The 27,022-nt window shown below is 52.1% G+C and overlaps 2 protein-coding genes and 1 pseudogene across 2 annotated transcripts; 1 reads left to right on the top strand and 2 right to left on the bottom strand.

Annotated features, from left to right (window-relative positions):
• Nucleotides 1–6,313: 6,313 nt before the first annotated feature.
• On the bottom strand, nucleotides 6,314–7,249 carry LOC132321467 (olfactory receptor 14A16-like). The gene has a single exon (XM_059834960.1). The coding sequence runs from the start codon at nucleotides 7,247–7,249 to the stop codon at nucleotides 6,314–6,316; it is 936 nt and encodes a 311-aa protein (XP_059690943.1).
• An 8,845-nt stretch (nucleotides 7,250–16,094) lies between these two features.
• Nucleotides 16,095–22,301, bottom strand: LOC132321466 (olfactory receptor 8A1-like). Its single transcript, XM_059834959.1, is given in 4 exon segments — nucleotides 16,095–17,102; nucleotides 20,355–20,409; nucleotides 20,585–20,779; nucleotides 22,249–22,301. Coding segments are annotated over 4 exon segments (1,311 nt in total).
• Nucleotides 22,302–25,671: 3,370 nt separating this feature from the next.
• LOC132321465 (olfactory receptor 14C36-like) lies at nucleotides 25,672–26,767 on the top strand (annotated as a pseudogene).
• Nucleotides 26,768–27,022: the final 255 nt, after the last annotated feature.

The following is a 27,022-nucleotide window of genomic DNA, read 5'->3' as shown; positions in this document are numbered from 1 at the left end:
AGGTACTTGCCGGGGCATGTAAAGGACCACTTCCCCTCCTGGTCCAGACCTATGGCCTTACCAGTACCAGAGCCCCAAGACCCCACAGTTTCTCCAGGCGATGCTTTGGACCACCTGCTCCCTCCAGGAGTCAAATCCCCCCTCCCAGTCTCTCCAGTTGCTTCCCCCCGGGCACGTGAGCCCCTATGACTTGTGGTCCCCCCTCCAGGGGCTGGCACTCACACCTCCACACGTACAAAGAACAGAGATCCCCCTCACCCCAGGAAGTAGTGAAATGGAGTTTAACAAGAAGGCAGGACAGGCTGGGGCCATCTGTTGCAGGGTGCGGCTGGACAAGTGTACTTACCAGCAACCTCCTTCATCGTGACTAGCTGTTTTTAGCCCTATTTCATCCCCAAACAACCTCGAGTCCTCCCTTTCCCTGCCATCGGTCCTTTCCTAGAAATCCCATCGGAAGTCTTCATTATATGAAATAGGAACTGGGTTTGCAGATCCACTTTCAAGAAGACAAAGACAAAAAGTATGAGTAAAAGCATGAGTATTTAATTGCAGTAGCTGCTTCTACTCAGCATAATTGAGATGCAGTTGCATTGGAAATCATACTAGCACCTTCAATGCCATCTGCTGTGGTATCTGCAGCTGCAATGCTGTTTGACACAGCACCTGCGTCTCCGGTGGTGTCTGTAATGGTATCTGCATCTGCAGTGGCATCTCCAGTGGCATCGGTGCCGGTACCTTCAAAAGAATCTTCAAAGGCACCTGCATCTCCAATGGTGTCTGCATCTGCAATGGTATCTGCAATGGCACCTGCATCCTCAATAGCATCTCCATCAGCAATTGCATCTGAAACTGTATTTCCAACTCCAGTGGCATCTGCACCAGCATTGGCAATGTTATCCACAATGGTATCTCCATCCGCAGTGATGGCTGCATTGGAGAGCTGTAGCTGACAGGACAGTTGCACACACAGCATTCCAGATGCAGATACCTTTGCAGATGCCCTGACAGATTCTTTCCCACTGCAGATGCAGAGGCCATTGCAGATACTGATCCCATTGCAGATATCCATAGCATCACACACCCCCATGCAGATACCAACACCATTACAGATGCACACACAGCACAGCAGGCATTATCCCCCCTCCTCAGCACCGCTCAGAACACATATACACAACACCGCGCTGCGTACGGGGTCTCAGGAAGAAGTGACCTCTTGCTGGCCTCTGTCCTCTACTGGCCTCTGACTCCGGTTCCCACAGGCCCTGCCCTCCTCCTGCCTCCCCAAGGGGCCAAGGAGCTCAGAACTGGGAGAAAGCGGGCACAACGCTGCTAAAGAAACCTTCTGCTGGGGATTCGCAAGTTGAGTCCTGCATGGACAGGAGGGACTGTCATCTCTGTGAGGGCAAAAATACCCTCCTGACCACTGCAACAGCCTCACTCACAGCCAACACTGCATTTGGTGGACAGGGACAAAAGAAATCCATTCACTGCCTCCAACACAGAAACAGCTTCAACATGGACCTGACTAGAGTTTTCCCCACCCTCTTGCAGAAGGGGATAAGGATCCACCAAGAAAATCACAGAATCACAGAATGAGAGGGGTTGCAAGGGACCTCTGGAGATCATCTAGTCCAACCCCCCCACCAGAGGAGGTTCACCTACAGCAGGTTGCACAGGAATGCTTCCACGTGAGTTTTGAATATCTCCAGAGAAGGAGACTCCAAAACCTCTCTGGGCAGCTTGTTCCAGGGCTCTGACACCCTCAAAGGAAAGAAGTTCCTCCTCATGTGTAGACGGAACTTCCTATGACCATGTTTGTGCCCATTACCTCTTGTCCTGTCACTGGGCACCACTGAAAAAAGACTGTTCCCATCCTCCTGGCACCCACCCCTTAACTATTTCTAAGCATTGATAAGATCCCCCTCAGTCTTCTCTTCTCCAGACTAGAAAGACCCAAGTCCCTCAGCCTTTCCTCCTAAGAAAGCTGTTCCACTCCCCTAATCATCTTCGTAGCCCTTTGCTGGACCCTCTCCAGCAGTTCCCTGTCCTTCTTGAACCGGGGAGCCCAGAACAGGACACAGCACTCCAGATGCGGCCTCAGCAGGGCAGAGTAGAGGGGAAGGATAACCTCCCTCGCCCTCCTAGCCACACTCTTCTGGATGCAGCCCAGGATGCCATTGGCCTCCTTGGCCCCAAGGGCACATTGGTGGCTCGTGGTCATCCTGTTGTCCCCCAGGACTCCCAGGTCCCTTTCCACAGAGCTGCTCTCCAGCAGGTCAGCCCCTAACCTATGCTGATGCAGGGGGTTATTCCGCCCCCGGTGCAGTGCCCTACACTTGCCTTTGCTGAATTTCATCAGGTTCCTCTCTGCCCAACTCTCCAGCCTGTCCAGGTGAAACTGAATGGCAGCTCAGCCTTCCGCCGTATCCACCACTGCTCCCAGTTTTGTGTCATCAGCAAACTTGCTGAGGGCACCCTCTATCCCTTCATCCAGGTCATTGCTGAATATATTGAACAGGACTGGACCCAGTACTGACCCCTGAGGAACGCCACTTGTGACAGACCTCCAACTAGACTCTGGGCCACTAATCACAACCCTCAGAGCTCTATCTATCAGCCAGTTCCAAATCCACCCCACTGTCCATTCCATCACACTTCCTACGCTTGCCTCTGAGGATGATGTGGGAGACGGTGTCGAAAGCCTTGCTGAGGCCAAGGCAGACAACATCCACTGCCCTCCCCGCATCTATCCATCCAGACATGTCATCGTAGGAGGCTATCAGATTGGTCAGACATGACTTTTCTTGGTGAATCCATGTTGACTACTTCTGATAACCTTCTTTTCCTCCTGGTGCTTTGAGGTGACGCCCAGAATGAGCAGCATGGAGAATAAACAGGAAGAATTGGAGATCTGTGTGCGGTCGCAGGGCCATGATCTCATTGCAATGACTGAGACATGGTGGGATAGCTCACATGACTGGAATGTTGTCATGGATGGCTGTGTTCTTTTTAGGAAAGATAGGCCAGCAAGGGGAGGTGGTGGAGTTGCTCTTTATGTGGAGAGAGCAACTGGAATGTATCGAGCTCTCCCTGGGGGCAGATGAAGAGCGAGTTGAGAGCTTGTAGGTAAGGATTAAGGGGCAGGCTGACATGAGAGATGCTGTTGTGGGTGTTGATTACAGGCAACCTGATCAGGGTGGGGAAAATGATGAGGCCTTCTACAGAGAGCTGAGAGTCATCCCACCATCACAGGTCTCAGTTCTCCTGCGAGATTTCACTCACCCTGATACCTGCTGGGAAGGCTTCACAGCCAGGCATTTACAGTCCGGGAGGTTCCCCCAGTGTATTGATGATAACTGGTGGAGGAGCCAACAAGGAGAGGTGTTCTACTGGACCTAGTACTGACAAACAAAGAGTGACTGGTGAGGGACATGAAGGTTGGGGGCACCCTCGGCTGTACTGGGCCAAAGCTTCTAGTTCCTCTCGTTTATTTTGCATGCTGCACGCATTAGTATAAACACACTTCAAATGTGCTCCATTGTACTCAGCACATCGTGGAGCAGACTGAAGGACCTCGCTAGCACAGCGTCCCTCCAACATTGGTGTGCCACCCCCAGGTTTGTCTCTGGTGAGCCTGGTTTTATCCCTTTCCCCCTTCAAATCCAATTTAAAGCTCTTTCAAGGAGCCCTGCTAGCTCCTCTGCAAAGATTCTTTTCCTCTTCTGGGACAGGTGTACCCCATCTGTTGCCAGCAGGCCTGGTGTTGTGTAGATCGACTCATGATCAAAAATCCCCAAATTCTGCTGGTGACACCAGGCTCAGAGCCAGGTATTGTTCTGCTGGCTCGTCCTGTTTCTTTCTTCATCATTTCCTGCAACTGGAAGGACAGAGGAGAGCAATACTTGTGCTCCTGATCCCTTAACCAGTCGTCCCAAGGCCCTAAATTCTCTCTTGATTGCCCTTGGACTTCTTATTGCAACTTATTAGAACAGGCTGCCCAGGGAGGTGATGGAGTCACCAGCACTGGAGGGGTTCAAGGAACCTGTGGATGTGGCACTGCGGGACATGGTTTAGTGGGCATGGTGGTGTTGGGGTGGTGGTTGGACCTGATCATCTTACAGGTCTTTTCCAACCTTAGTGATTCTGTGATTCTGTGATTCATTGCTGCTGACATGAAAAAGCAAGAATGGATAATAATGCGAGGGCTGTACCAGGGTAGGAAGTTTTCCCATCATATCTTTAACGCAGACCCTAGGGAGGCAGCAGACTTCCCTAAGAAGTGGGTCCAGTCTGGATGTTGGGCCTTCTGTTCCCCTCAGGAGAGAGTCTCCTATGACAGTGGCCCATCTTTTTCTCTTTATGGAAGTGGTTTTGACGCAGGGAGTAGTCTGACTTAACCTTGGGGACACCTCCAACCTAGATCAACCATCGTCCTCGTCATTATTGGGTTCCACTTGCAGATTCTCGTACCTGTTGTGCAAGGACACCTGGGAAGGTGGGGTAGTGATGGAGGAGATGCGTCTGTTGTGCCAGGCAGGAACCTGTCGCCGTTTCCCCCTATCCCTTGAGTGACTGCGTTCAGCTAGGTGGAGAGAGGATAGGGAATCCTCCATATGATGTGTCCGGTCTGCCTGACAGGCTTGTTCCAGGAAAGGTAGGGTGTGTTTCCAGCATGTTCCCAATGGAGCTCTGCAAAGACTCGACAGTCACAGTGGATGCAGAGTTTAGAGAGGCCATGGCGTTCTGCTGGGTAGATACCATATCTCCCTGGTCAAGCCAGTGGAGTTACAGCGCCCTTCCTGCACACCCTTCCACATGAACTTCCCCGCAAACTGCTGCGCCATGCCCTTTCTGATGCACCACACCCCATTTGTCCGCCCTGCTCATGGCACTCCCTAGGGTTTTATTTTATACATGTCGGGGCTTGGCCACCATTGCTCCTGGCCCTACCCAGGTCTCGTTGGCCACTGTCATGTTAGCTGCTGGCTCCTGATGGGTCTCTCCACTCCCCTGAGGTGTCCCTGGTTCAGGAAAGCCCCTGTACACTCTATACCCTGTACAGTGCTGGAGTGCTCCTCTGCAGATCATGCCTGCACCAGAGCTGCTCACCTCAGCCACCATCACAACCCATCTCCAAGGACAGCCTGGTCAGGATGTCCTGGGAGCATGCAGGCGGGCCATGGTGGTCAGCTACAAGCAAAGACATGCACTGCAGGTGCCTGCATGGGATCAGAGCAGGGCACGAGGAGACACCCTACACCCAGCACAGAGGCCCCGTGGCAGTGCCCGTCGGCTGACACCGAGCTGGGGACTGTGGGACAAGAAGATGAGACCTTTGCAGCTGAGTGGTCCCCACATGGTCCCAGAGCCCCACAGTGCAGGCGCTGCATGGACCAGAGAGCATCAAAGGACAGGGAAACACTCCCCCGACACAGTCCACACAGCAGTCCTCTGTGCCTGCTCCCCCAGCAGCCCCCTATGTGCAGCCCCCCACCACTGCCTGCCCCTGCACAACCTCCGTCGTGTCCCATGGGACCATCAGCAGACAGCCCTGCTGTGGGATCCGGGGGTCTGGCCCAGGTGAGAGGCTGGGCAGAGCTGGCCATGCCCCAGTACCCTGAGCCCAGCAGGAGGACGGAGCTGGCCACGCAAGAAAGGCCCCTCCCCAGGGCTGGGGTGTGTGGGCAGACATGGAAAAGTGCCCCGCTCTGCTCCCTGCCAGCCCTGCTCCCCAGCACCTCTGAGGGGGTTTCACCTTCTGAGTCTCCATTCACAGCCCACCCCCGGGCACATGGAGAGTGCCTGTCCTCTCCTGAGCCCTCCACATTCCTTTCCAGAGGCACTGACATCTGCTATCAGCCCTGTCATACCTCTGGCAGCCGGAGGAAGGGGACTGGGAGCTCACGCACCATCTCCACTGCCTCTGGACACCAGGAAGGTGGTTTTCAGACAAGTTCTTAGTGTCCCAGGTGTGACTTGAGATTATGGCCCCAAACACAGTGAGAACAGAAGGAGAAAACTTTGAAAAGTCCAATTCCTTTGGAGTGTTGTTGGCAGGAGCTTTACAAGGAAAGCTCAGCCGTCAGGCACTGCACTCAGGAGACTGCCTTTTATTTCAGAGATGCTATTAGAGAGGCCAGACGTGACACAGTGTTCAACACATTGGTGAAAGGGTCAGACACAACAGGAACAAGCCGCAAGAGCAGTGGTATGAACCCCAGCAATTACTACCAGGTATGATAATCAGAGAAACAAAAAGCACAGTCCTGGGCTAAGAGAATCTCTGGGCACTCCGCAGAGAAGGGGAGGCAGGTTATTGTTGATGGAGAAATGTCCATTGGATCGGTTTCCATAGGGCCTCCTTCAGCTCCTGGTTCCTCATGCTGTAGATGAGGGGGTTCACTGCTGGAGGCATCACCGAGTACAGAACCGCCATCACAAGGTCCAGGGATGGGGAGGAGATGGAGGGGGGCTTCAGGTAGGAAAACACGATGGTGCTGAGGAACAGGGAGGCAACGGCCAGGTGAGGGAGGCACATGGAAAAGGCTTTGTGCCGTCCCTGCTCAGAGGGGATCCTCAGCACAGCCCTCAAGATCTGCACATAGGACAGCACAATGAAAACAAAACACCCAAAACCAAAACAAGCACTAACCACAATAAGCCCAACCTCCCTGAGGTAGGCGTCTGAGCAGGAGAACTTGAGGATCTGGGGAATTTCACAAAAGAACTGGTTTACAAGATTGCCTTGGCAGAGTGGTAGTGAAAATGTATTGGCTGTGTGCAGCACAGCATTGAGCAACCCACTGCCCCAGGCACCTGCTGCCATGTGGACACAAGCTGTGCTGCCCAGGAGGGTCCCGTAGTGCAGGGGTTTGCAGATGGCAATGTAGCGGTCATAGGCCATGATGGTGAGAAGATAAAACTCTGCTGACATGAAAAGGACAAACAGAAAGACCTGGGCAGCACATGCTGCATAGGAAATGGCCCTGGTGTCCCAGAGGGAATTGGCCATGGCTTTGGGGACAGTGGTGGAGATGGAGCCCAGGTCAAGCAGTGAGAGGTTGAGGAGGAAGAAGTACATGGGGCTGTGGAGGTGGTGGTCGCAGGCTATGGCGGTGATGATGAGGCCATTGCCCAGGAGGGCAGCCAGGTAGATGCCCAGGAAGAGGCAGAAGTGCAAGAGCTGCAGCTCCCGTGTGTCTGTGAATGCCAGGAGGAGGAACTGGGTGATGGAGCTGCTGTTGGACATTGGCTGTTTCTTGGTCTGGGGCTCTGTCCAAAGAAGGAAAAGACAGGAAAAAATTAGGACAGAAAAGCCACTCAAATTTTCATAGCAATCCCCCCCAGTTGGAATGCATTTCCTTTCTCTAGTTTGTGCTGGCTGAGTGTGCTGTGAGGAGCAGGACCTCTGCCCGGGTGCTGCTGAGGAGACAGCTTTGCTCTGCTGCAGGGGGTACATGGGAGCTGGATGGGACAGCTCCGATGTTCACAGATTTCAGATGTCAGATATAATGTACCTTTCATTGAAAAGTTCAATATCTGCACTCATGACTCGGAAGAACATGGACTGTGGAAGAGAGGCTCAGCATCTCTTTTTAATAATTTTGTCTGTGTTTTTTCTTTTCCACAATCACATCTGGCGGGTGTTATTTTTAGGGGTAGAAATCCTCATTTTTATGACTGAAAATGTGAAGTGTCTTGAGATGGGACAGGCAAAATGGCTCAGCTCTTTGTAATTTAATGCAGAGTCAGGAGAGCTGCAGTGTCCATCAGCCCTTTTCCCATCTGCCCTGTGCTTTCACTTGTGCTGCCTTGAAGAGGACTTCACACACAAATTACTCTTTTAAAAAAAAATGCTAAACCTGAACTCTGATGAGACCAGAGGAGTCCTGTTTCAAAGGACAGCTCTGAAAACTCTTCTCCAGCCCAGCCCAGAGGTGGAGGTGTGATGGAGAGGGCAGGACACGACCCCTCCCAGAGAGAAGCAACTGCCTCTGCGAGGAGAGTGCCGACCCCCAAGGAAAGGCTCCGCACTCCCGAGGATCCCACAGCAGAGCTGCGCCTTTCTGGGGGGCAGCTTGCAAGCCCTGCAGGACGGGCAAAGCAGAGACTCGGGGGTCCCTCAGATGGGAGGTTCTACAGAGAGAGTCAGCTCATTGCCCCGCAGACAGTGCCCAGCAGACATCTGCAGGGAAACACAGAAAGAGAGCTGCCTGAGCGCACCCTCCCCCTGTGCTTGTTTGCAGTGTCCTCCCAACCCCGTCCCTGTCTCTGCTGCCTGCAGCTGTCCCTGCCAGGAGCTGGTTCTCTGTCCCCTGTGTCTCCTCCCTGGCAGTGCTCACACAGCCCATCCCACCCGCTGCCTGCTCAGCTCTGCCCTGCAGAGCCCTCCCTGCAGCAGGACACTGCCCAGGGGCATCTCTGGGTGTGCAGGCTCTGAGGGGAACATCAGACCAGCCCTGGCGAGGCTGGAAAAGTGACACTGATGCTGTCTGTAACCACGGCATGGTGATTTCCAATACTCCCCGCTTTATTCACCTCTAAGAGGAACAGACTTGGAATTTCAGTGCCTCCTCCGGAAATGAGAGATTAATTTCTATGTGCCATCGCCCACCCAGACAACCCAGAGGAGAAGAGTGAAAGACCAGGATCCTTCCCTTTCAGGCAGCCCCTGCCTTGCTGTGCTTCCTGAAAAGTCTCCTGGGAAGATCCTGCAGTGATGTGGAGCTGTGAGCAGCCCTGACCCACACAGCACCCTCTCAACAGCAGAAGCACCCTGCCATTGCACTGGTCTCTCCTTCCACCCCCAGCTTCTCCCCACAGCGCCGTGGGGAGCTCCCCGGGCAGGCTGAGTGCTGACCCTGGCAGGCGGCAGAGTCCCTGCCCCAGCACCCAGCCCCGGGGGTGCAGGGACCCTGCTCGGAAGGACATCCCTGGGCACCCCTGGCTGCACACCCACCTTCACACCCTGCAGCCGTCCCTGGCAGAAGGCAGCCCTCATGCCCTGTCCCTCTGATGGTGCAGCAGGGAAGCCCTGCTCTGGGGCACCTCCTCCTCCTCTACACTGGAGAACCTGTTGCAGTTCTTCCTGAAAGGTCTCATAGTTTGTGGGATGTACCAGCATTAGGAGATCTGTCCGTGAACTGTACCTAAATTGCCCCACACCCAGAGACTTACCGTGTCAAGGGCTGTGAAGATTTCTCCTCCAGTGAGCTCGCCTCTGTCCTCCCACCCCAGACTGCCTTTAACCTCTCTCTGCCTTGATCCTCTCCCCTCGGTGCCTGCAGGCAGTGCCCTCAGCCCTGCTGCGCTCTGCAGAGGAGCTGCTCCTGGGCAGAGCTGTCTCTCCTCAGTGCTGCCCGCTTGCCCTGAGCTCCCTCCATCCCAGGAGCCCGGCACAGCTCAGCAGCAGAGGAGCAGCCCAAGGCGGCACTTTCTCTGCCCCTCGGGGCTCCCCCCAGGGGTCCCTGGGGCTCCAGGGGAACCTGCTGTGAAACAGGCTGGAGCAATCACTGAGGTTCCCTCCCACAGCTGGGGAGAGACACTTCTTCCCAGCACTGTCATTTCCCTGCTGACAGACAGAGTCACGCCCAAATATCAACTTTTCTTGGCCCATCTTTAGACAGGACAGCCAGACAGGGACAGGCAGGGATCTCCTTTACCCCTGCTGAGGGAAGGGATGCAGCTGAGCCCGACAAGGCATCTCATCCTGGGTTTGGAGTGCTGGGGCTGGAAGGGCACTCAGCTCCCTCCCATGCACACCACAGACCCACAGCAGGTGGGATTCCTCCTGCCCCCCTTCAGGTGGACACACAATAGGCACCTCCATGTGAGCTCCTGCTCTCAGCTCCCATGGTAATTAATGGAGCTGGAGGCCAGGAGTGAGCTGTTCAGATGCAGTTGTCTGGTGACATCTGCGGTGCCAGAGGTGGTCAAAGATATGTGCCGCTAATAGAGACAGATTGAAGATACGTGCAGGCTGATGTAGAGACAGGCCAACATCTGGGGCATCTTCTTGGAGGCTCTTGGGAATTTCCTTTGGCCAACTGAAAGGACAGCTGCTGCCCAAATTAAGGGCAACTGAACCTGTCCCTACTCGTTATGTTCAGGTCAGCCTATAGAGATAGTCATAGGATGGAATGGAGTCATATGCCACAGGGAGAGCTCAGTCTCTTTCTTCCTCTTATCCAGGTGTTGGATTTACTAGACCTTCACTGACTGTATTGGCAGCTGTCTCGTGTTCATCCCCAAATTGTGGTACAGAATTCAAGGCAGCTGCTCAATGTAATGTTCAAATCCAGGCCCACAGAGCTACATGAGATGCCAGGGCTGGCAAGAAAATCACAGGACCACCAGGAAAGCAATTCCCATTCAGGGTGGGTGTGTGACAGACACCGCAGGCGGCATTGCAGACAATGCAATTTGGTGGCTGTGTGCCATTGCTGTTGCCATCACTCAGAGGTATTGGTCGTCAGATGTCATCAGAGAGGCAACGTCTGTCCCTTCTCTGCCCAATAGCTGCAGGCATTGCGTGAACACAAAGCACATCACACAGGGATCTTTATTCACTCCCTTGATGATACAGTCCAGGAACAGAACAATCCTTTTCTCACTGTGCTTGCACACATCTTGTCTTCAAAGACCACATCCTCCAAGCACAGCAATGGTCCATATCAAAACTCAATTGACACTCAACAGGGAATTCAAGGGCACCAAGATGACCAGTTGCTACTTCAGGAAGAGTTAAGGAAGAGACTGAGAGAGTGTGGAACCACTGCTAAGTTTAGTAAGAGTAGGTGTAGACAGATCTGAGATGCTCTGTGTCCCCTTTGCCTCAGTTTCCACCAGCAAGGTCTCCCAGGCCTTTGTGCTTTGAGGCAGGGCTCTGGAGGAGAACAACCAGCTGTGAATGGGGATGAAGCCAGGGGTTACCTGAGCAAACTGCACACCTACCAGTCCATTGGACTGTAGGGGCTGCATCCAAGTGTGCTGGGAGAGTTCTTCACCAGTAGATCCTGGTCCAAGATGATCCCAGTAAGGAAGGTACTCAGACTCTGTGAGGTATCATTTAAATGCAGTTAGGTCGAGGATTAGAAGGAGAAAATAGTATGGGTAATCTTTGATCCAGTTAGGTGATGGGATGCCTAGTTGGTGTAGCATCAGATGGGACACCCAGCCATGCGCAGCACATCATGCAGAGCCCGTCCAGAGAAGACAGTCTCCTGTTTTGGTCAATCACACTCTTACTGTATTCTCTTAGGAGGAAATGACTCTATTCCTCTTCTCCACAGTCAGTCAGAAATGATGTTCTCAGGAGACCTTCCTGCTGCATTGTCAGACAGAGACAAGGCCATGCAGGTGCCGTGATGGCCGGTACCGAGTGGGAGCTGCCCGCAGGCTGCACTGTGACAAGGAGCTGCTGAGGTTGTCCTGTGCCCAAGGGATCTCTGCAGCACAGTACAGGTGTGGAGGCCACGCTGTACACGCAGCACAGCGCAGCACAGCACTAACTGCTCGATGCACAATGCTCTTATGGTCAGGACCAGTGATCAGGTTTACCTGGGAGAAGTCTGCGCTCCACAGCTGAGGTGCTGCAGCCCAAATGTGCATGGCCAGGAAGAGCTGGAGCACAGGCAGGAGGAGCTGAAGCCCCAGGACTTGTCACTCTACTGTGATGGTTTGCGATTAAATGAGAAGTGGTGGCACAGCTTGCTGAGCTGGGGTGCTGCAGTGGAGGGATACAGGCTCTGATGGAGAAGGTGACAGGGAGGACAAGTATTGGGGGGAAGCACCCTGTGTGAAGGAGCAGCTAGGATATATGGAGCTCCTCTATGAGATGGGCAACAGGTTGGGCCAGCTTCTCTGAGTGAGAATGAGAAGAGACGTCAGTAAGGGTGACATGGTCTTGGTAGTCATAACCTACTTCGTCAGGGAGAGGAAACAGCAATAGTCCTCTCTCAGCAAGCCGAGGAAGTCTCCACGTTAAGGAGCAGGTTCCTGTGGGGGACTGTAAGTGCCCTGGCATTCCCTGGCCAGGCAAAGCGACAGGATGCCGGCAGCCTGGAGGCTCCTGGGACAAGTTCCTAACAGAGCTGCCAGGTAGGGACAACAAGGGGGATGCTCACCTGGAGGCGGTACTGGCAAACAAGGAAATATTGGGGTCCCAGGTGTCAAAGGAAGGCCAGCAGCGGAGCACAGGCTGGTGGACTCCAGAGGAGAAGACTTTGATATACGGGGGAACTTATACAGGTGGTGCCATGGGAAGAAGCTCTGAAGGGGGAAGGAGCTCAGGAAAATTGATAGGCCTTGCAGGACAGCCTCTCCCGAGCACAAGAAGGATCTCTCTGAATACCTATGGAAAGTGAACATTCATATGTTGGCCAACATTGCTCTGATGGCCAAGAGCATCCTGGCTTGTATCAGAAACAGTGTGGCCGGCAGGACTAGGGAAGTGATTGTCCCCCTGTAGAGAGGTGGATGCTGGTCTCTTCTCCCAAGTGACAAGTGATAGGAGAAGAGGAAACAGCCACAAGTTGTGCCAGGGGATGCTTAGAGCGGATATTAGGAAAAATTTCTTCACTGAGAAGGTTGTCAGACAGTGGAACAGGCTGCCCCGGGAGGTGGTTGAGTCACGATAGCTGGAGGTTTTTAAAAGACGTGTGGATGAGGCGCTTAGGGACATGGTTTAGTGGTGGACTTAGCAGGGTTATGTTTATGGTTGGACTTGATGATCTTAAAGGTCTTTTCCAACCTAAACCATTCTATGAATTGATGTTTCTATGATCCTTGTACAGAGTCCGCACACAAGTGCCACGAATCGATGCCACCATTACAGAGAAGGAGACAAGGCATTTGACCAGGTTGTTGAACCCTGGAATCAGTATGCCATGCCTCCTGAGGTTCCCGCAAGCACCTAAGCTTTTTTCCAGAGAAGTGTGAGTCCTCTTTAGGTGTCCTGCCTGTCTCCTGCCCCATGCTGTGCCTTAGGCTGTGAAGAGAATCAAAACCAACTTTATGACTAGGTTAGCTTCATTTTACATGCTGAAATGCAGGGCAGATGAAGGGAGCTCTGAGCTTCCACGGTCTCAGTCGCCCAGTTAGGACTTCAGAGAATGGAAATGCAGGTAATCCTCTTGTGTCAGTGTACACCACATCAAAATTTTGCCTTCCTTTGTACCTTTTCGCTAACCTGGGATCTGCCCGTTGGCTGCCTTTGGTTAAAAAAGAAACTATTCTTCTCTTCCACCTCCCCCTCCGCAAAAAAGCAGAGAAAAAACATATGGAGCATGGATTACTTAAGGGCAATACTGTATCTTTAAATGATAAGAGAGAGCAAAGATAGTACAATGAATTCCAAAACATCCTTGAGAGCTTCATTATTTGTACTTGTCTCCAAAGCTCAGCCTGATTAGATCTTGAAAGGACTACCTCAAATCTCTGCAACCCAAATCCCTCCAACCTTCTCTTAGCCAAGGTCTTTTAGCCCCGGACACTTCTGCCCATCACTACAGCACACTGTCCAATCTCTCTTTTTCAGCTGGGTGACGTCAAGGTACTCCATTGCAACTCCATTCCCTACAAATGTCTTCTCTCCATGCTGATCCCACTTGGATCATGCCATGTTACGTACGGCTCCATCCTCCTCTTGCAGAGCTCCATTGGATGGGCAGTTTTCCATTTCTTTCATGCCCATTCACCTTTGCAACTTTTTCTCTTGCATGCATACCACATATTGTCTGAAGCAGCACATTTATCCTCCACAGCTTCACTCTTTTCCCACTGCAGGCTGAGATATTTCTCCTCTTTGAGCAGACTTTGTGCAAAACTGCTCCATATATGGAAACCCACTTCAATGCTGCATATTCATTTGGGCTAAAAAAAGATAATAAATATATCCTGAGCTAGTTTCTCAAAGACACATTTTCAAAGCGGCAAAGCAGATTCAATACGTAAATGCTGAGAGCCAAGTTACAAAGAGAGAGGGAAAAATAGGTGAATACTCACAAATTTGTCTACACTGACAAATTCTCTGTCAGTCAAGAGCAAGTCCCACAGCCTGGGGGACGTTTTCATGAATTGACCCTCTGGGAAGTTTTGTTTCTTGGGCCTCTTGGCTCGAGCCTGTGACATTGACATTTCCAGGAAGAGGAAGAGTTCCCGTTCAGGTATCAAACTTTTGCCCATCCTGCCTGGAGATCCAGGAGAGTTGTGTCACACAACACCCAGTGTCATAGTGAAGACGGAGGCAGTGAGAGTTGTCGTGGTTTGGACTCCAATGGAAACTCAACACCTGAGCTTTGAGGACCACGTTGGCTGCAGTTCGACAGAATTTCCTTGACGCGGCTGTGAGTTCCGACCTAGTTGGCAGAGTTTTTCACAGCCCTCACTGAAAAGGGCAGGGTGTCAAGGAGAGGAGAACTCATTTCCGCTTCCCAAATCCCAGGGCAGTGCCCAAACCATCCTTCCCTTGTCCCCTGGCACCCCATTGCTTGAGATGCTAATCTGCTGGGGCTTCTCTCAGAAAACCTTCAATAGTCCTTCAGGTGCTTGTGTGATTTCCCTAAGAGTATCAGTATCTAAAAAAGAAGAAGAAACAAAACCAAACCAAAGCCCCAACATTAATCTGCCTAAATATAAATATCTGCAACACAGCAGTTTGCATCTCTGATGGCCACTCTGGGCAATGCCAGTTAAATCACTATTTGCAGTGTCAGCCATTAGACCTCATCCTCAAGGACAAATCTACAGCATTTCAGAGAAAGGTGCCCTTGAAAAGTCATCTTTTGTGTCCCCCAGGAGGCACGAGCACTGCTGATTCCCCACTCCAGAGTGGGGTAGAGGCTGGATGCCCTTCTCAGGACAGACTCCTTGCCAGGAAGCCACAGGCATGGGGGGAGCTCACCTGGTTCTTACTGGCACTTCACTCGCATCCCTTTTGGTGTATCTCTTCCTTCTCTGTGTCTACTCTTCCCACACACAGGAATGACAGAAAAACAAACATTTCATAACAACTTGTCATGAAGTCCTTGTTAGAGACAAGAAGTCCCCCCAAGAAATCTGGAGGGAGCCCGGAAGATTGCCTTAAGCACCAAGAAGAGCCAAGAAGCTCAAGGCCTCTTCTGAAGTGCAGCAAATTCTTGCAGCCAAGACCTGAGCCTGGAAGTGGGAAGGAATTTCTGTCTGTGGGTGGAGGAGGAACAAGTGTGTTGTGGGAGTATGTCAGGGCTGAAGGCCCTTGCGCAAATCAGAGATGATGGAGACATTCCCACCTTGTGCGCTTGCCTCAGCCTAGGGAATGGGGAGAGCCTGCTGCTGGGGGTGTCTGTGCTCAGTCATGCCCCATGAGCTGACCTTGCTCTCTTTTGCAAGAAAGAAGAAAACAGGAGGACTGGGTTTGCAGTATCTAAGTCAGACAGTGGGAAACAAATAAGTAATTACATTGGTGGAGGGGAGTCGGAATAAGAGAAGGAAAGAAGGGGGAAGTAATGATCTCTGTGTTAAAAAATGGGGAAACTGAGACCCAACTTGTGCATCTATCCTCTGCGCAAGGATCTACTTTATTTTTTTTTCAGAGGGGCTGACCCTATCAGAGTAGCTTTCACAGTTGTCCTCTGCTAGGAAGCCCAGAGAACAAGAGGGATGGGATTCACCGAGTTGGATTTAGACATGTCCAGTGGAAGGGCTTCATTCAGCTGCCCACTTCTCCCTGCCAATACGGAGATGCCGGGAGGAATCCCAGACATGCAGGAATGCCACGCCTCAGCCTGGCTGGGTGACAGAAGAGAAAACAGCATGCTTAGAGTCAGTTTCCTCCCACTCCTGGGCAGGTCCGGCATTTCAACAGCTCCCACTTGCAGGATCACAACTGGCTTTACTTTAAAGAAGGAAGAAAGCCAGGCAAGTTTTTTACACTCTTCAAGACCAGACCTATATTTCTTTAAGACACAAATTCCCTTCTCCTGCTTCTCATTCCACAACCAGTCCCAAGATTCTGCACTTCTAAAGATATACCTGGTACACAAAAGAGGCACATAGGAGTGGTCCCCACTTGATCAGAAGAGATCCACCACCTGTTTATTCCTGGTGGATCACAACTAGTGTGAGCTGTCGAGGTAGGCCACAGTTTTTCTGAGTGCATTTCCAAGAGCCCCCTCGACCTCCCTGTTCCGCAGGCTGTACAGGAGTGGATTGACCAGGGGCGTGAGGATGGTGTAGAAAAAGGAGAGGACTTTATGGAGCTGCCTCAGGGAGGCTGTCCTGGGTGTCATATAGACAACGACGAGGGTGCCATAGAAAACAGTCACCACGATGAGGTGAGAGGAGCAGGTGGAGAAGGCCTTCTGCCTCCCCATGGTGGTTGGGATCCTCAGGACTGCAACTCTGGTGCAGATGTAGGATACCAGTGTGAGTCCAAATGGGAAGACTACATCCAGAAAGCAGACTCTGAAAGTAACCAGCCTAAGCACCGTGGTGTCACTGCAGGCAAGCTCTAGCAATGGGGCAAAACCACAGAAGAAGTGATCAGTGGCATTGGGAGCACAGAACTGTAACCTGGAAAAGAGGCCGGTGACTATGGTAGACATGAGCAATGCTGCTAGCCAAGACCCAGCCGCCAGCTGGAGACAGAGCTTCCAGTTCATGAGGCTTGCCTAGAGCAGGGCTTGACAGATGGCCAAGTAGCGATCCTAGGACATGGTGGCCAGCAGATAGCACTCGGTACCTGCAAAACAGCCAAAGAAAAAGAGCTGTTCCATGCAGCCTTGAGCAGAAATGGTTCTGTCCCTGGCTAGGAAGCTGGCCAGCAGCCTGGGCAGGATAGTGGAGGTGTAGCAGATTTCCACACTGGAGAAATTCCCCAGGAAGACGGACATGGGAGTGTGAAGATGCCCATCTGCCAGCACCAGCACAACAATGAGGATGTTAACAAACACCGTCACGATGTAGATCCCGAGGGAGAGGAGAAAGAGAGGTGCCTGAAGCTTGGGGACATTACTCAGTCCCAGCAGGAGGAGGAACTCCACTGGTGATGTCCACGTGTCCCATTCTTCTTTCTCTATGAAGTGCTGCAGGACTTTCTTTTCCCCACCTGTCAGGAAGGAAACCTGAGGAAGGGCATGCGCTTCTGTGTTTGTTGGACAAAGGAATCGGGAAGTAGTCACTGCCAGAGACAACACGGCGGTTTTCCCTCCTCTGACTGAATTCACACTTGGCTTAGGGGCTCCATTCCTCGTGAAAGGGCAGGAAGAGGTTCTTTGAGAGGGCCAAACTGCTCTTCTTGGAAGAACCTCCTCTCATTAGAGAGATGAGTTGCCGCACTGAGGTGCCTATTTCTGTGGAATGATAGAGAATGTTCATTTGCTCACATTACATTATGACGCATGAAGTTATTCCCCATACTACCTGGCATAGGCGTTAGCCAAGTCCTGCTTTCAAGCAACAGGAAGAGGGGCCCGACAGAAAAGCTCCATCATGAAAAAAGCCTTTAGGGCAATGCATTGTGCCATAGACTGATCTTCACCCTGAGGAAGAACTTTCTCAAAATTTATACCTTTACAGCGAGTTGAAGATGGCCGAGGCAGTCACCTAGACAGCCCAGAGAGCTCCTGGAATGGAGGAGCCCTTTTACTCAGCGATTCACCCCACCTACACTGGGGTGCCTTGGTCCTGAAGGTGCTTCCATGGGGAGGGTGCCTCAGATTCTCTGCTCGTTGTAAATCATATCCCATGTAGATGGCTGAGAGACAACTGTGAGAGAGCTGAGGGATAGAGATGGATCCCTAAGATACGAGCAAGATGGAGAAAGAGACAGCGAGAGATTTAGAGAGTTGAGAACATAAGGGACATGTCTTGGCACCCTGGCCCCATACACTCTGCCCCAACCTCTGCCTGTCCACTGAGGTGTGTGAGTGCCCATTAGCTTATGCCCCACAGCTCTGACTGCACTGACCACCACGCTGCCTGTATCTGGGTTCAGCAGTGTCAAGCACACAGAGAGGGTATCTAAGGGAAGAGGAGCTGGAATGAGAAGACAGGCAGGACAGGACTGTACCCCGACACATGGTCTCACTTCATAGCTGCCACTGTGCCAAGGGCCACTGGCACTAAATGGCAACACTGTGACAGGGATTAGAGAAGAGGACAGGTTTCCTTTTAATTTTGGAGAGACTTTAAGGGACAATTGTAACCCTCATGTCTTCAAAGGAAGGCCCCGCTGAGCAAGAGTCCCTCCCTTGTGCAAATGAGCACACGTTGCCCAGTATGTGGCTCAGGGCACTTGGCATTACCTATGGGAAAACGAAGCTGCCAAGTCTATGCTAAGTACAGTTCTCCTGAAGACCACTGTAGGAGGAGATGATATCACCCTCTAGAGTGCTGATCCTTCCCCGCTACCAAAGGAGGCCAGAGAATGAACTCATCGTTTTAGACATTAAAGTTATAAAAGTCTATGTCTGAACAAGCTAATTCCTCTGAATGTGCTGGATTAGCTGAAGTATTGGCTCTGGGAGCATTGTGTCAAGGACTGGACATTTATTTCACCAAACGTGTTGTGGAGACAGGTGCACTGTTATTCAAACCTACATTCCTGACCAATATTCTAGATTCTGGACCAAATTAGAAGAGAGGTCATTCTCAACAGTTCAACTGGACTGAATTTCAGGCATGCTTTTGTTCTGACCAGGAGGTTAAGTGATATGTAAGTGCCACTTTGCAGAGAAATAAGGCCGTCATTCTTCTCTTCATTGTGTTCCACCTATTTTCTGTCATTTCCTAAAGACTAAGAGGTTCAGCAAAGATCTGCCACCAAAATAATCGGGAAAACACATTTAGGAGCAAGGTGCAGTTCCATGAGAACTGGAGGAGGGTGAAGCTTGTTGACAATTGGGTGTGCCATGGAGGGATGAAGTCCTCTGCTTTTTGCTCTCTGTCTTGGTTTGCACGCTTAGAAAATGCCACTGTGGTATTCACCAGGGTTTGTAAAGTGCTTGTAGGTCATTTGAAAGGCATTGCTATGTAGGGTCGTCTTATGATGACGTGTTGCAGAAGAGAGTCTGGTGTGATATTCGATTAAGGAGATCTTACACTGCTAAGAAAGAGAGGTCTCATTTCTGCAGATGCATCATAACCATGTGTTTGCCCTCCCCACCCCTCTCCCCTTTCAAAATCCACTTACGACACCTCTTCTGAGGTGGAAAAGCGGTTTCTGAAGATTATCACAGAATCACAGAATCACAGAATCACTAAGGTTGGAAAAGACCTGTAAGATCATCAAGTCCAACCTAAAAAAAAAAACCAAAAAAAAAAAACCACCACACACCACACAATAACAACAAACCACAAGACACCAAAACCAACCCACCCAACACCACACAGCACCATGCCCATCAAGCTATATCCCACAATGGCACATCCACACACTCCTTGAATACCTCCAGGGAGGGTGACTCTACCACCTCCCTGCGCAGCCTGTTCCAATGTTTCACCACTCTCTCAGTAAAGAACTTTTTCCTAATATCCAGCCTGAACCTCCCCTGGCGCAACTTGAGGCCATTTCCTCTAGTCCTGTCACTCGTTACTTGGGAGAAGAGACCAGCACCCACCTCTCTGCAACCCCCTTTCAGGTAGTTGTAGAGAGCGATAAGGTCTCCCCTCAGCCTCCTCTTCTCCAGGCTAAACAACCCCAGCTCCCTCAGCCGCTCCTCATCAGACTTGTGCTCCAGACCCCTCACCAGCTCCGTCGCCCTTCTCTGGACATGCTCCAGCACCTCAATGTCTTTCTTGTAGTGAGCAGCCCAAAACTGAACACAGTATTCGAGGTGCGGCCTCACCAGAGCCGAGTACAGAGGCATGATCACCTCCTTCCTCCTGCTGGCCACACTATTTCTGATACAGGCCAGGATGCCGTTGGCCTTCTTGGCCACCTGGGCATGCTGCTGGCTCATATTCAGCCGTCTGTCAACCAGCACCCCCAGGTCCTTTTCTGCGGGGCAGCTTTCCAGCCACTCGTCCCCAAAGCTGTAGCGTCGCATGGGGTTGTTGTGACCCAAGTGCAGGACCCAGCACTTGGCCTTGTTAAACCGCATACAGTTGGTCTTGGCCCATCGACCCAGCTTGTCCAGATCCCTCTGCAGAGCCTTCCTACTCTCCAGCAGATCAACACTCCCGCCCAACTTGGTGTTGTCTGCAAGCTTGCTGAGGGAGCACTCAATCCCCTCATCCAGATCGCCCATAAATATATGAAACAAGACCGGCCCCAAAATTGAGTCCTGAGGGACTCCGCTTGTGACCGGCTGCCAACTGGATTTCCTTTTATTCACCACAACTCTCTGGGCTCAGCCGTCCAGCCAGTTTTTTACCCAGCGAAGAGTGCACTGGTCTGAGCCAGGAGCCACCAGCTTCTCCAGGAGATTACTGTGGGAGAGTGTCAAAGGCTTTACTAAAGTCCGGGTAGACAACATCAACAGCCTTTCCCTCATGCCCTAGGTGGGTCACCTGGTCATAGAAGGAGATCAGGTTGGTCAAGCAGGACCTGCCTTTCATGAACCCGTGCTGGCTGGGCCGGATCCCTTGTTTGTCCTGCACATACCCTGTGAGCACCCTCAAGATATCTGCCGTGGGATCAGTATCTGCAATGGCCTCCGCATCGGCAAAGGCATTTGTAATGCAGTCAGTGTCTGCAGCGGCTCCTACATCCCTTATTGTACCTGCACCTGACTTTGCATCAGCAGTGCTCTCTGCAGTGGTTTCTACAATGGCATCTACACAGGCTTGTGTAGACCACCTGGTGAAGGTCAGGAAGCAGAGGAGCTCTCTTTTAGACAGCTGGAGGAAGCAACACTGGGGACTGTGAAGACCATGGGTCTTTGCTAGAAGGGTACTGCTGAGGGGAAGGTGGAAGGTGATCCCTGACCTGACTCAAGGAGAAGCTGTACTAGATTTGTTTTCCACAAAAAGGCAAGGCAGGACTGGCTGAAGAAGTGAATGTATGTGGAGGGCTGCTTTGGGCTTTCCCAGGGATGTACTTTGCAGGATGTCCTTGGAGACTGCCCTGGAGAGAGAAGATCCCCCAGAGCAGCTTCCTGATCATCAGGGACAAGCCCCTGAGAGCAGAAGAACAGACAACTCCATGTGTAGGAAGTCCAGCAAAAGTGGTGCTAGGCCAGCACGGATGAACGGGGATCTCCTCACAGAGCACGAAAAGGGAGTACGCAGAAGGTGGGATCAGGGATGGGCCACCTGGAGGAATACATGGCTGAGGCTGCTGGGATGGAGAGAGGAAAGCCAGAGCTTAGCTGGACATGGAAGTAGTGAGGCTTGTGAAGGGCACCAGGAAGCACTTCTTTCCATATGTCAGCACTGTCCCCATCATTTTGGAAAGGCCATTTCAACTGGGGGAGGTTCCTGATGTCTAGCAAAAGGCAAACACCGGCGTCATCTTGAAGACTGTCAAGAGGGAGGGTGTAAGGCTTTGAGCAACTGGACCCCCCCATGGCAGAGGGGGTTGGAGTAGATGATCTTGGAAGGACCCTGCTGACCAAAACCATTCTATGATTCTATGATTCATTGGATAAGCCCCCTCAGACAGAAAAGACTTCCTCAACCCAAGCTGGGTGTAGAGGGCCCTGGCCAATATTGACTGCAGGGTCAGCCAAATCTCACCCTCAGCTTCACTGAATGTATGGACTAGACCTTCCAGGGCACAGATGTGATTTTAGATGCCTGCCTCACGTGTAAAGATATATATTTACGACCCTGAACGAGGCAAGCAGAGTGGGGAAAGAACTGGGTGCAAAGCTGAATCCTACACAAAGCATTTGTTCCACCCCTCAGCAGGGTGCCTGTGCTCCTGTCACAGTCTAGTGCTGCACAGCCAGCGAAGCCTGGGGAGTGGCTTGGTGCACCCCAGAAACCTAGTGTTTGGGTCAGGGGTTTGAAGACAGGCACTCGAGATGGCCAGTCGTTTGCAAAGACACCTGCAGATGACTGGTAAATATGACACAGCAAATCCCGGACACCAGCACCCGCTTGGAGCAGCAACTCGAAAGGGGTTCAGCTCAGTGAGGTACACAGCCCAGTGTGGGTGTCCACATGGACATCTTTGCACATGAATGAGGCTGTGACTCTCCCATTTAGCTCATGGAGACATACCTACTGCAAGCAGAGGAGTGTGAAGAGGCATTCAAGGCAGCAGCCCTCAGCTGCAGAAGGGTAACTGTCTCCTGCAGTTTTTGGTGTCCTTGGTTATCATACCTGGTGTCCAGCAAAAACAAGGTGCTGCTCAAAATGCCCTTGGGTGTGGACATCCTGCGATCCGAGCACACTGTGAAAATTGTTGGCCTGTTCCCTGATTGTATCATCAAGGGGATAGAAGAACCAGCAAAGTTTGAGAGTGTAGGCCCACAAGTGGAGACCTCCCGATGATGTGCTTCATGTTCATACACTGCGTGCATCTGGTGGACAGAGATGGGACAGACCTGGCCTTACTGCAGCGCTGGGAATCAACTGCTTTCAGACCAGTCCCAAAAATGTCTAGGATGCCCTGAGGTGTCTATAACGTACCCACTCTGAGTGGGGCATGGTTTCCCTGTCGGTCCTGTGCTGTTGTGCCAGCAACATGCAGTTGTGCTGGAGCGCCCTGACATTTCCCGTGGCACAGCAGGCCTGTATTCAGCCACTAAATTGAGCAGCTGCCCTGGCTAAGGTTAGGCAATATAGGGATGTGCATGTAAAAGCTTCCATTAGAGTCACTGGAGATGTAGGAAGCAGAGCTGATGGAGAAGAGAAAGAGAGTGGTAGCTGTCCTGATGGCACATGACTCCATTTGTTCAGCTGAAAACCTCTACAGGTGGCCTTGAACACAATGAGTAGAGGAGATTTAGTTGTTCTCAATGTGGGCACCTGCTGTCCACTGTAAGTTGCGCAAAGGAATTCCCCAACAGGCTCCAGGATGATGTCCCCAGATGTTGCCACAACCCCTCAGCATTGGTTGGTTAGACCTTGCAGTTACCAGCACATATCTTGGACCACCTCTGGCACCTCAGATGGCACCAGGTGTCACATCTGAACAGCTCACTGCTGGCCTCCACCTCCATCAAATACCAGCGGAGCTTAGACGAGGAGCTCCCATGCAGGTACCTATTTTGTGAACAAGTGAACTGAGGCAAGAGGAATCCCACCTCCTGTGTCTTTGTGGTGTCCATGGGAGGGAGCTGAGTATCCTTCCAGTCCCAGGACTACAAACCCAGGATGAGACACCTCGAATGACTCAGCTGAATCCCTTCACTCAGCACGGGTAAAGGAGACCTCTGTCTGTCACTGTCCAGGTGTCTTGTCTAACGATGGGACACGGAAAGGTGCTTCTCAGACTTAACTCTGTCCCTGAGAAGAGAAAGGTCAGTGCTAGAAAGAAGTGTCTCTGCAGAGGTGAGAGAGGGAACAGTGGTTACATCAGTCTGTTTCAAGGTAGGTTCCTGAGGAGCCCCCGGGAGTACAGGGTGGGAGTCAGAGAAAGTGCCGCTTTGGGCTGCTCTGCTGCTGAGCTGGGCCGGGCTCCTGGGATGGAGGGAGCTCACGGCAAGCGGGCAGCACTGAGGAGAGACAGCTCTGCCCAGGAGCAGCTCCTCTGCAGAGCGCAGCAGGGCTGAGGGCACTGCCTGCAAGCACGAAGGGGAGACACGGGAGCCTGAGAGAGCTTAAAGTCAGTTGGGAGAAGAAAGATGCTGAGAGCTCAGGGAGGGAGAAATCTTAAAAGCCCTCTACTTGTTAAGTCTGTGGGTGCAGGGCGATGCAGCTGCGGTTTCTGGAGGGATCTCCTAAATCTGGTACATGCAACAGCTTATGGGACCTGTCAGAAGGACTTTCACATTTTCTCTAATGTAGAAGAGGAGGAGGTGCCCCAGAGCAGGGCTTCCCTGCTGCACCATGAGAGGGACAGGGCATGAGGGCTGCCTTCTGCCAGGGACGGCTGCAGGGTGTGAAGGTGGGTGTGCAGCCAGGGGTGCCCAGGGCTGTCCTTCCGAGCAGGGTCCCTGCACCCCCGGGGCTGGGTGCTGGGGCAGGGACTCTGCCGCCTGCCAGGGTCAGCACTCAGCCTGCCCGGGGAGCTCCCCACAGTGCTTTAGGGCGCCTCAGCCTTCAGAAAGCACCATCATCACATTTCTAGTTTCATCAGTGTTTGTATGAATTGGTCCTCAGACCCTGCACACTCAGAGATGCCCCTGGGCAGTGCTCTGCCGCAGGAGCTCTCTGCAGAACAGAGCTGAGCATGTGGTGGGTGGGATGGGGTCTGTGAGCACTGACAGGGAGGAGGCGTGGAGACAAAGAGACAGCTTCCTGCAGGGACAGCTCTAGGCAGCAGAGACATGGGCAGGGAGGGAGCTCTTACCAGAAACATCTTGGGAGGCAGGATACGGGCACCTCCCTGCCATCCCCTGCGATGCAAAAAACTTTTCTGGAGCTACCCCACAGACTTCTCTCCCACCCAGCAGAGCCCCCCACCCTTAATGTCACGGGACTTTGTCAAGAGTTGCCTTCCCAGCAGCCAGACCACCAAAGAGTCAGAATGGTCGTGTGTCCAGCTGTGTCTCCCTGTCCTGCCTCCCTTGGTAGGAGTGCTTTGGCATGTTCCCCTCTTGTCCCCGCTGCCCTGTTTTTTTCCATTGCACTCACCGGTGTGGGGGTGAGGATTTGGCTGAAGCCCAGACACAGATGTTGTGGGTCCTACCATGCAGATGCATCCATGGAGGAAAAGCATCCAAGTCCCCTGCAAACTTTGGGGTCTAGGCACTGCATTGTGTGGGGCTGGCAATGATCTTGCTCTCCTGTCAGGACATGTCATCTTTCTGCTCTTGGCTCTTTCCCTGGGAGGTCCTGCTGGGCTGCAGGCTGCCCTCCAGAAGAGCACAGCTCTCCCATGGCATCTCTCTGTTTCCCAAGACTCCAGCAGAGAAGACATCTCGATGCTAAGGGCATGGAAATGCTGCTGGAGGACTGTATGTGGGCAGCTGCAATGAGTGCCTCTGTGTCCTTGGCTGGGAGGCCAGAGCTGAGATTCTCCTCAGGTACAATGAGACGGGCTGAGGGGTTTGGAGATCCGCACTTGGAAACTGGGTTCCTCTGCTCTCAGCAGTGCCCAGTTTTTTTGGGGGAACATCTGGGTGTGATTGTCCTCCAGCTGAAAGAGGTGCCAGCACAGGGCAGATGAGACAAGGGCTGACAGAATGTCCTCACTCCGCACGAAAGCACAGTCCCTTTACCTCTCAGGACCAACGTTTCACTTGTAGTGCAGCAGAAATGCCAGCTGTTTCTGCCTTAAAAACCCTCCTCAGGTGTAGTGGGGCAACTAGAACAGCATAAGAAAAACAAAATCCCCACAGCTCAGTTCTGCAGTTGAGTGAATTGGGAGAGACAATGCTGAAAAGTCATTTGACACCATGAATGGATTTAATCTGAGGTCACCCTGTGTTCCTATCTACCTGTTGGTGCAAGGCTGGACTGACTCCTCATGACACACTCAGCCAGCACCAACCAGAACTCAAAAAAAGGCAAGTGTGAAAGGTGTTCCTGAATAGGTGGAGGCAGTTTGGTGGGGTTCTATGAGAAATTGAATAGGTTTTGCTCAGAGAAGTCTTCCCTAACTTCTCACTGTCTTTTCCTCCTTCGACAGGTCCCCATGCCCAGAGGAGGAAAATGTCCAACAGCAGCTCTATAACTGAGTTCTTTCTCCTGGCATTCGCAGACACGCGTCAGCTGCAGCTCTTGCACTTCTGCCTCTTCCTGGGCATCTACCTGGCTGCCCTCCTGGGCAATGGCCTCATCATCACCGCCATAGCCTGTGACCACCACCTCCACAGCCCCATGTACTTCTTCCTCCTCAACCTCTCCCTCCTCGACCTGGGCTCCATCTCCACCACTCTCCCCAAAGCCATGGCCAGTTCCCTGTGGGACATCAGGATCATTTCCTATGCAGGTTGTGCTGCCCAAGTGTTTCTGTTTCTCTTTTTGATGTCAACAGAATTTTGTCTTCTCACTGTCATGTCCTATGACCGCTACGTTGCCATCTGCAAACCCCTGCACTACGGGACCCTCCTGGGCAGCAGAGCTTGTGTCCACATGGCAGCAGCTGCCTGGGGCAGTGGGTTGCTCTACGCTGTGCTGCACACAGCCAATACATTTTCACTACCACTCTGCGAAGGCAATGCCTTGGACCAGTTCTTCTGTGAAATCCCACAGATCCTCAAGCTCTCCTGCTCAGACACGTACCTCAGGGAAGTTGGGCTTCTTGTGGTTAGTGCTTGTTTCAGTTTTGGGTGTTTTGTTTTCATTGTGCTGTCCTATGTGCAGATCTTGAGGGCCGTTCTGAGGATCCCCTCTGAGCAGGGACGGCACAAAGCCTTTTCCACGTGCCTCCCTCACCTAGCTGTGGTTTCCCTGTTCCTCAGCACCATCATGTTTTCCTACCTGAAGCCCCCCTCCATCTCCTCCCCATCCCTGGACCTGGTGATGGCAGTTCTGTACTCGGTGATGCCTCCAGCAGTGAACCCCCTCATCTACAGCATGAGGAACCAGGAGCTCAAGGGTGCCATCAAGAAATGGTTTTCATGGACATTTTTCAACAGCTGAGACCTGCCCTCTCTCTTCACACATGATTCACAGTGCATCCCGTAGTCTGTTAGAGCTTTGTTTATTCACTCTGTTGCTGGTTTTGTTGTTGTTATTTCTCCCTATCATTTTCCTGCATGACTGTTTGGATTTGTCCCACTACACCTAAGGCAGGAACGTGCTCTCTCTCACTTGGACACCTTAGAAAAGTTTCTGTAACATTGTCTCCTGACTGACTCTCTCACACTAGCTCTGTAATAAAACGGGATCTCCCCTGCACGCTGCCTGCACGGTTGGCTCTTCTTCCAAAGCTGCTGTCAAGCAGAACAAGAGCCCAAAAGGGCCCATTGGGCCATGGATGTGAGAGCAAAAACTTCCTTGTCACATCATGCCCTCTTAGAGACCAAGGGATGGATTTTGAACT

The sequence above is a fragment of the Gavia stellata genome, unplaced genomic scaffold (assembly GCF_030936135.1).
Source record: "Gavia stellata isolate bGavSte3 unplaced genomic scaffold, bGavSte3.hap2 HAP2_SCAFFOLD_42, whole genome shotgun sequence".
Lineage (NCBI taxonomy): Eukaryota > Metazoa > Chordata > Aves > Gaviiformes > Gaviidae > Gavia > Gavia stellata.
Note: the sequence above shows the minus strand (reverse complement) of the source record. Positions and strands in the feature narration are given on the sequence as shown.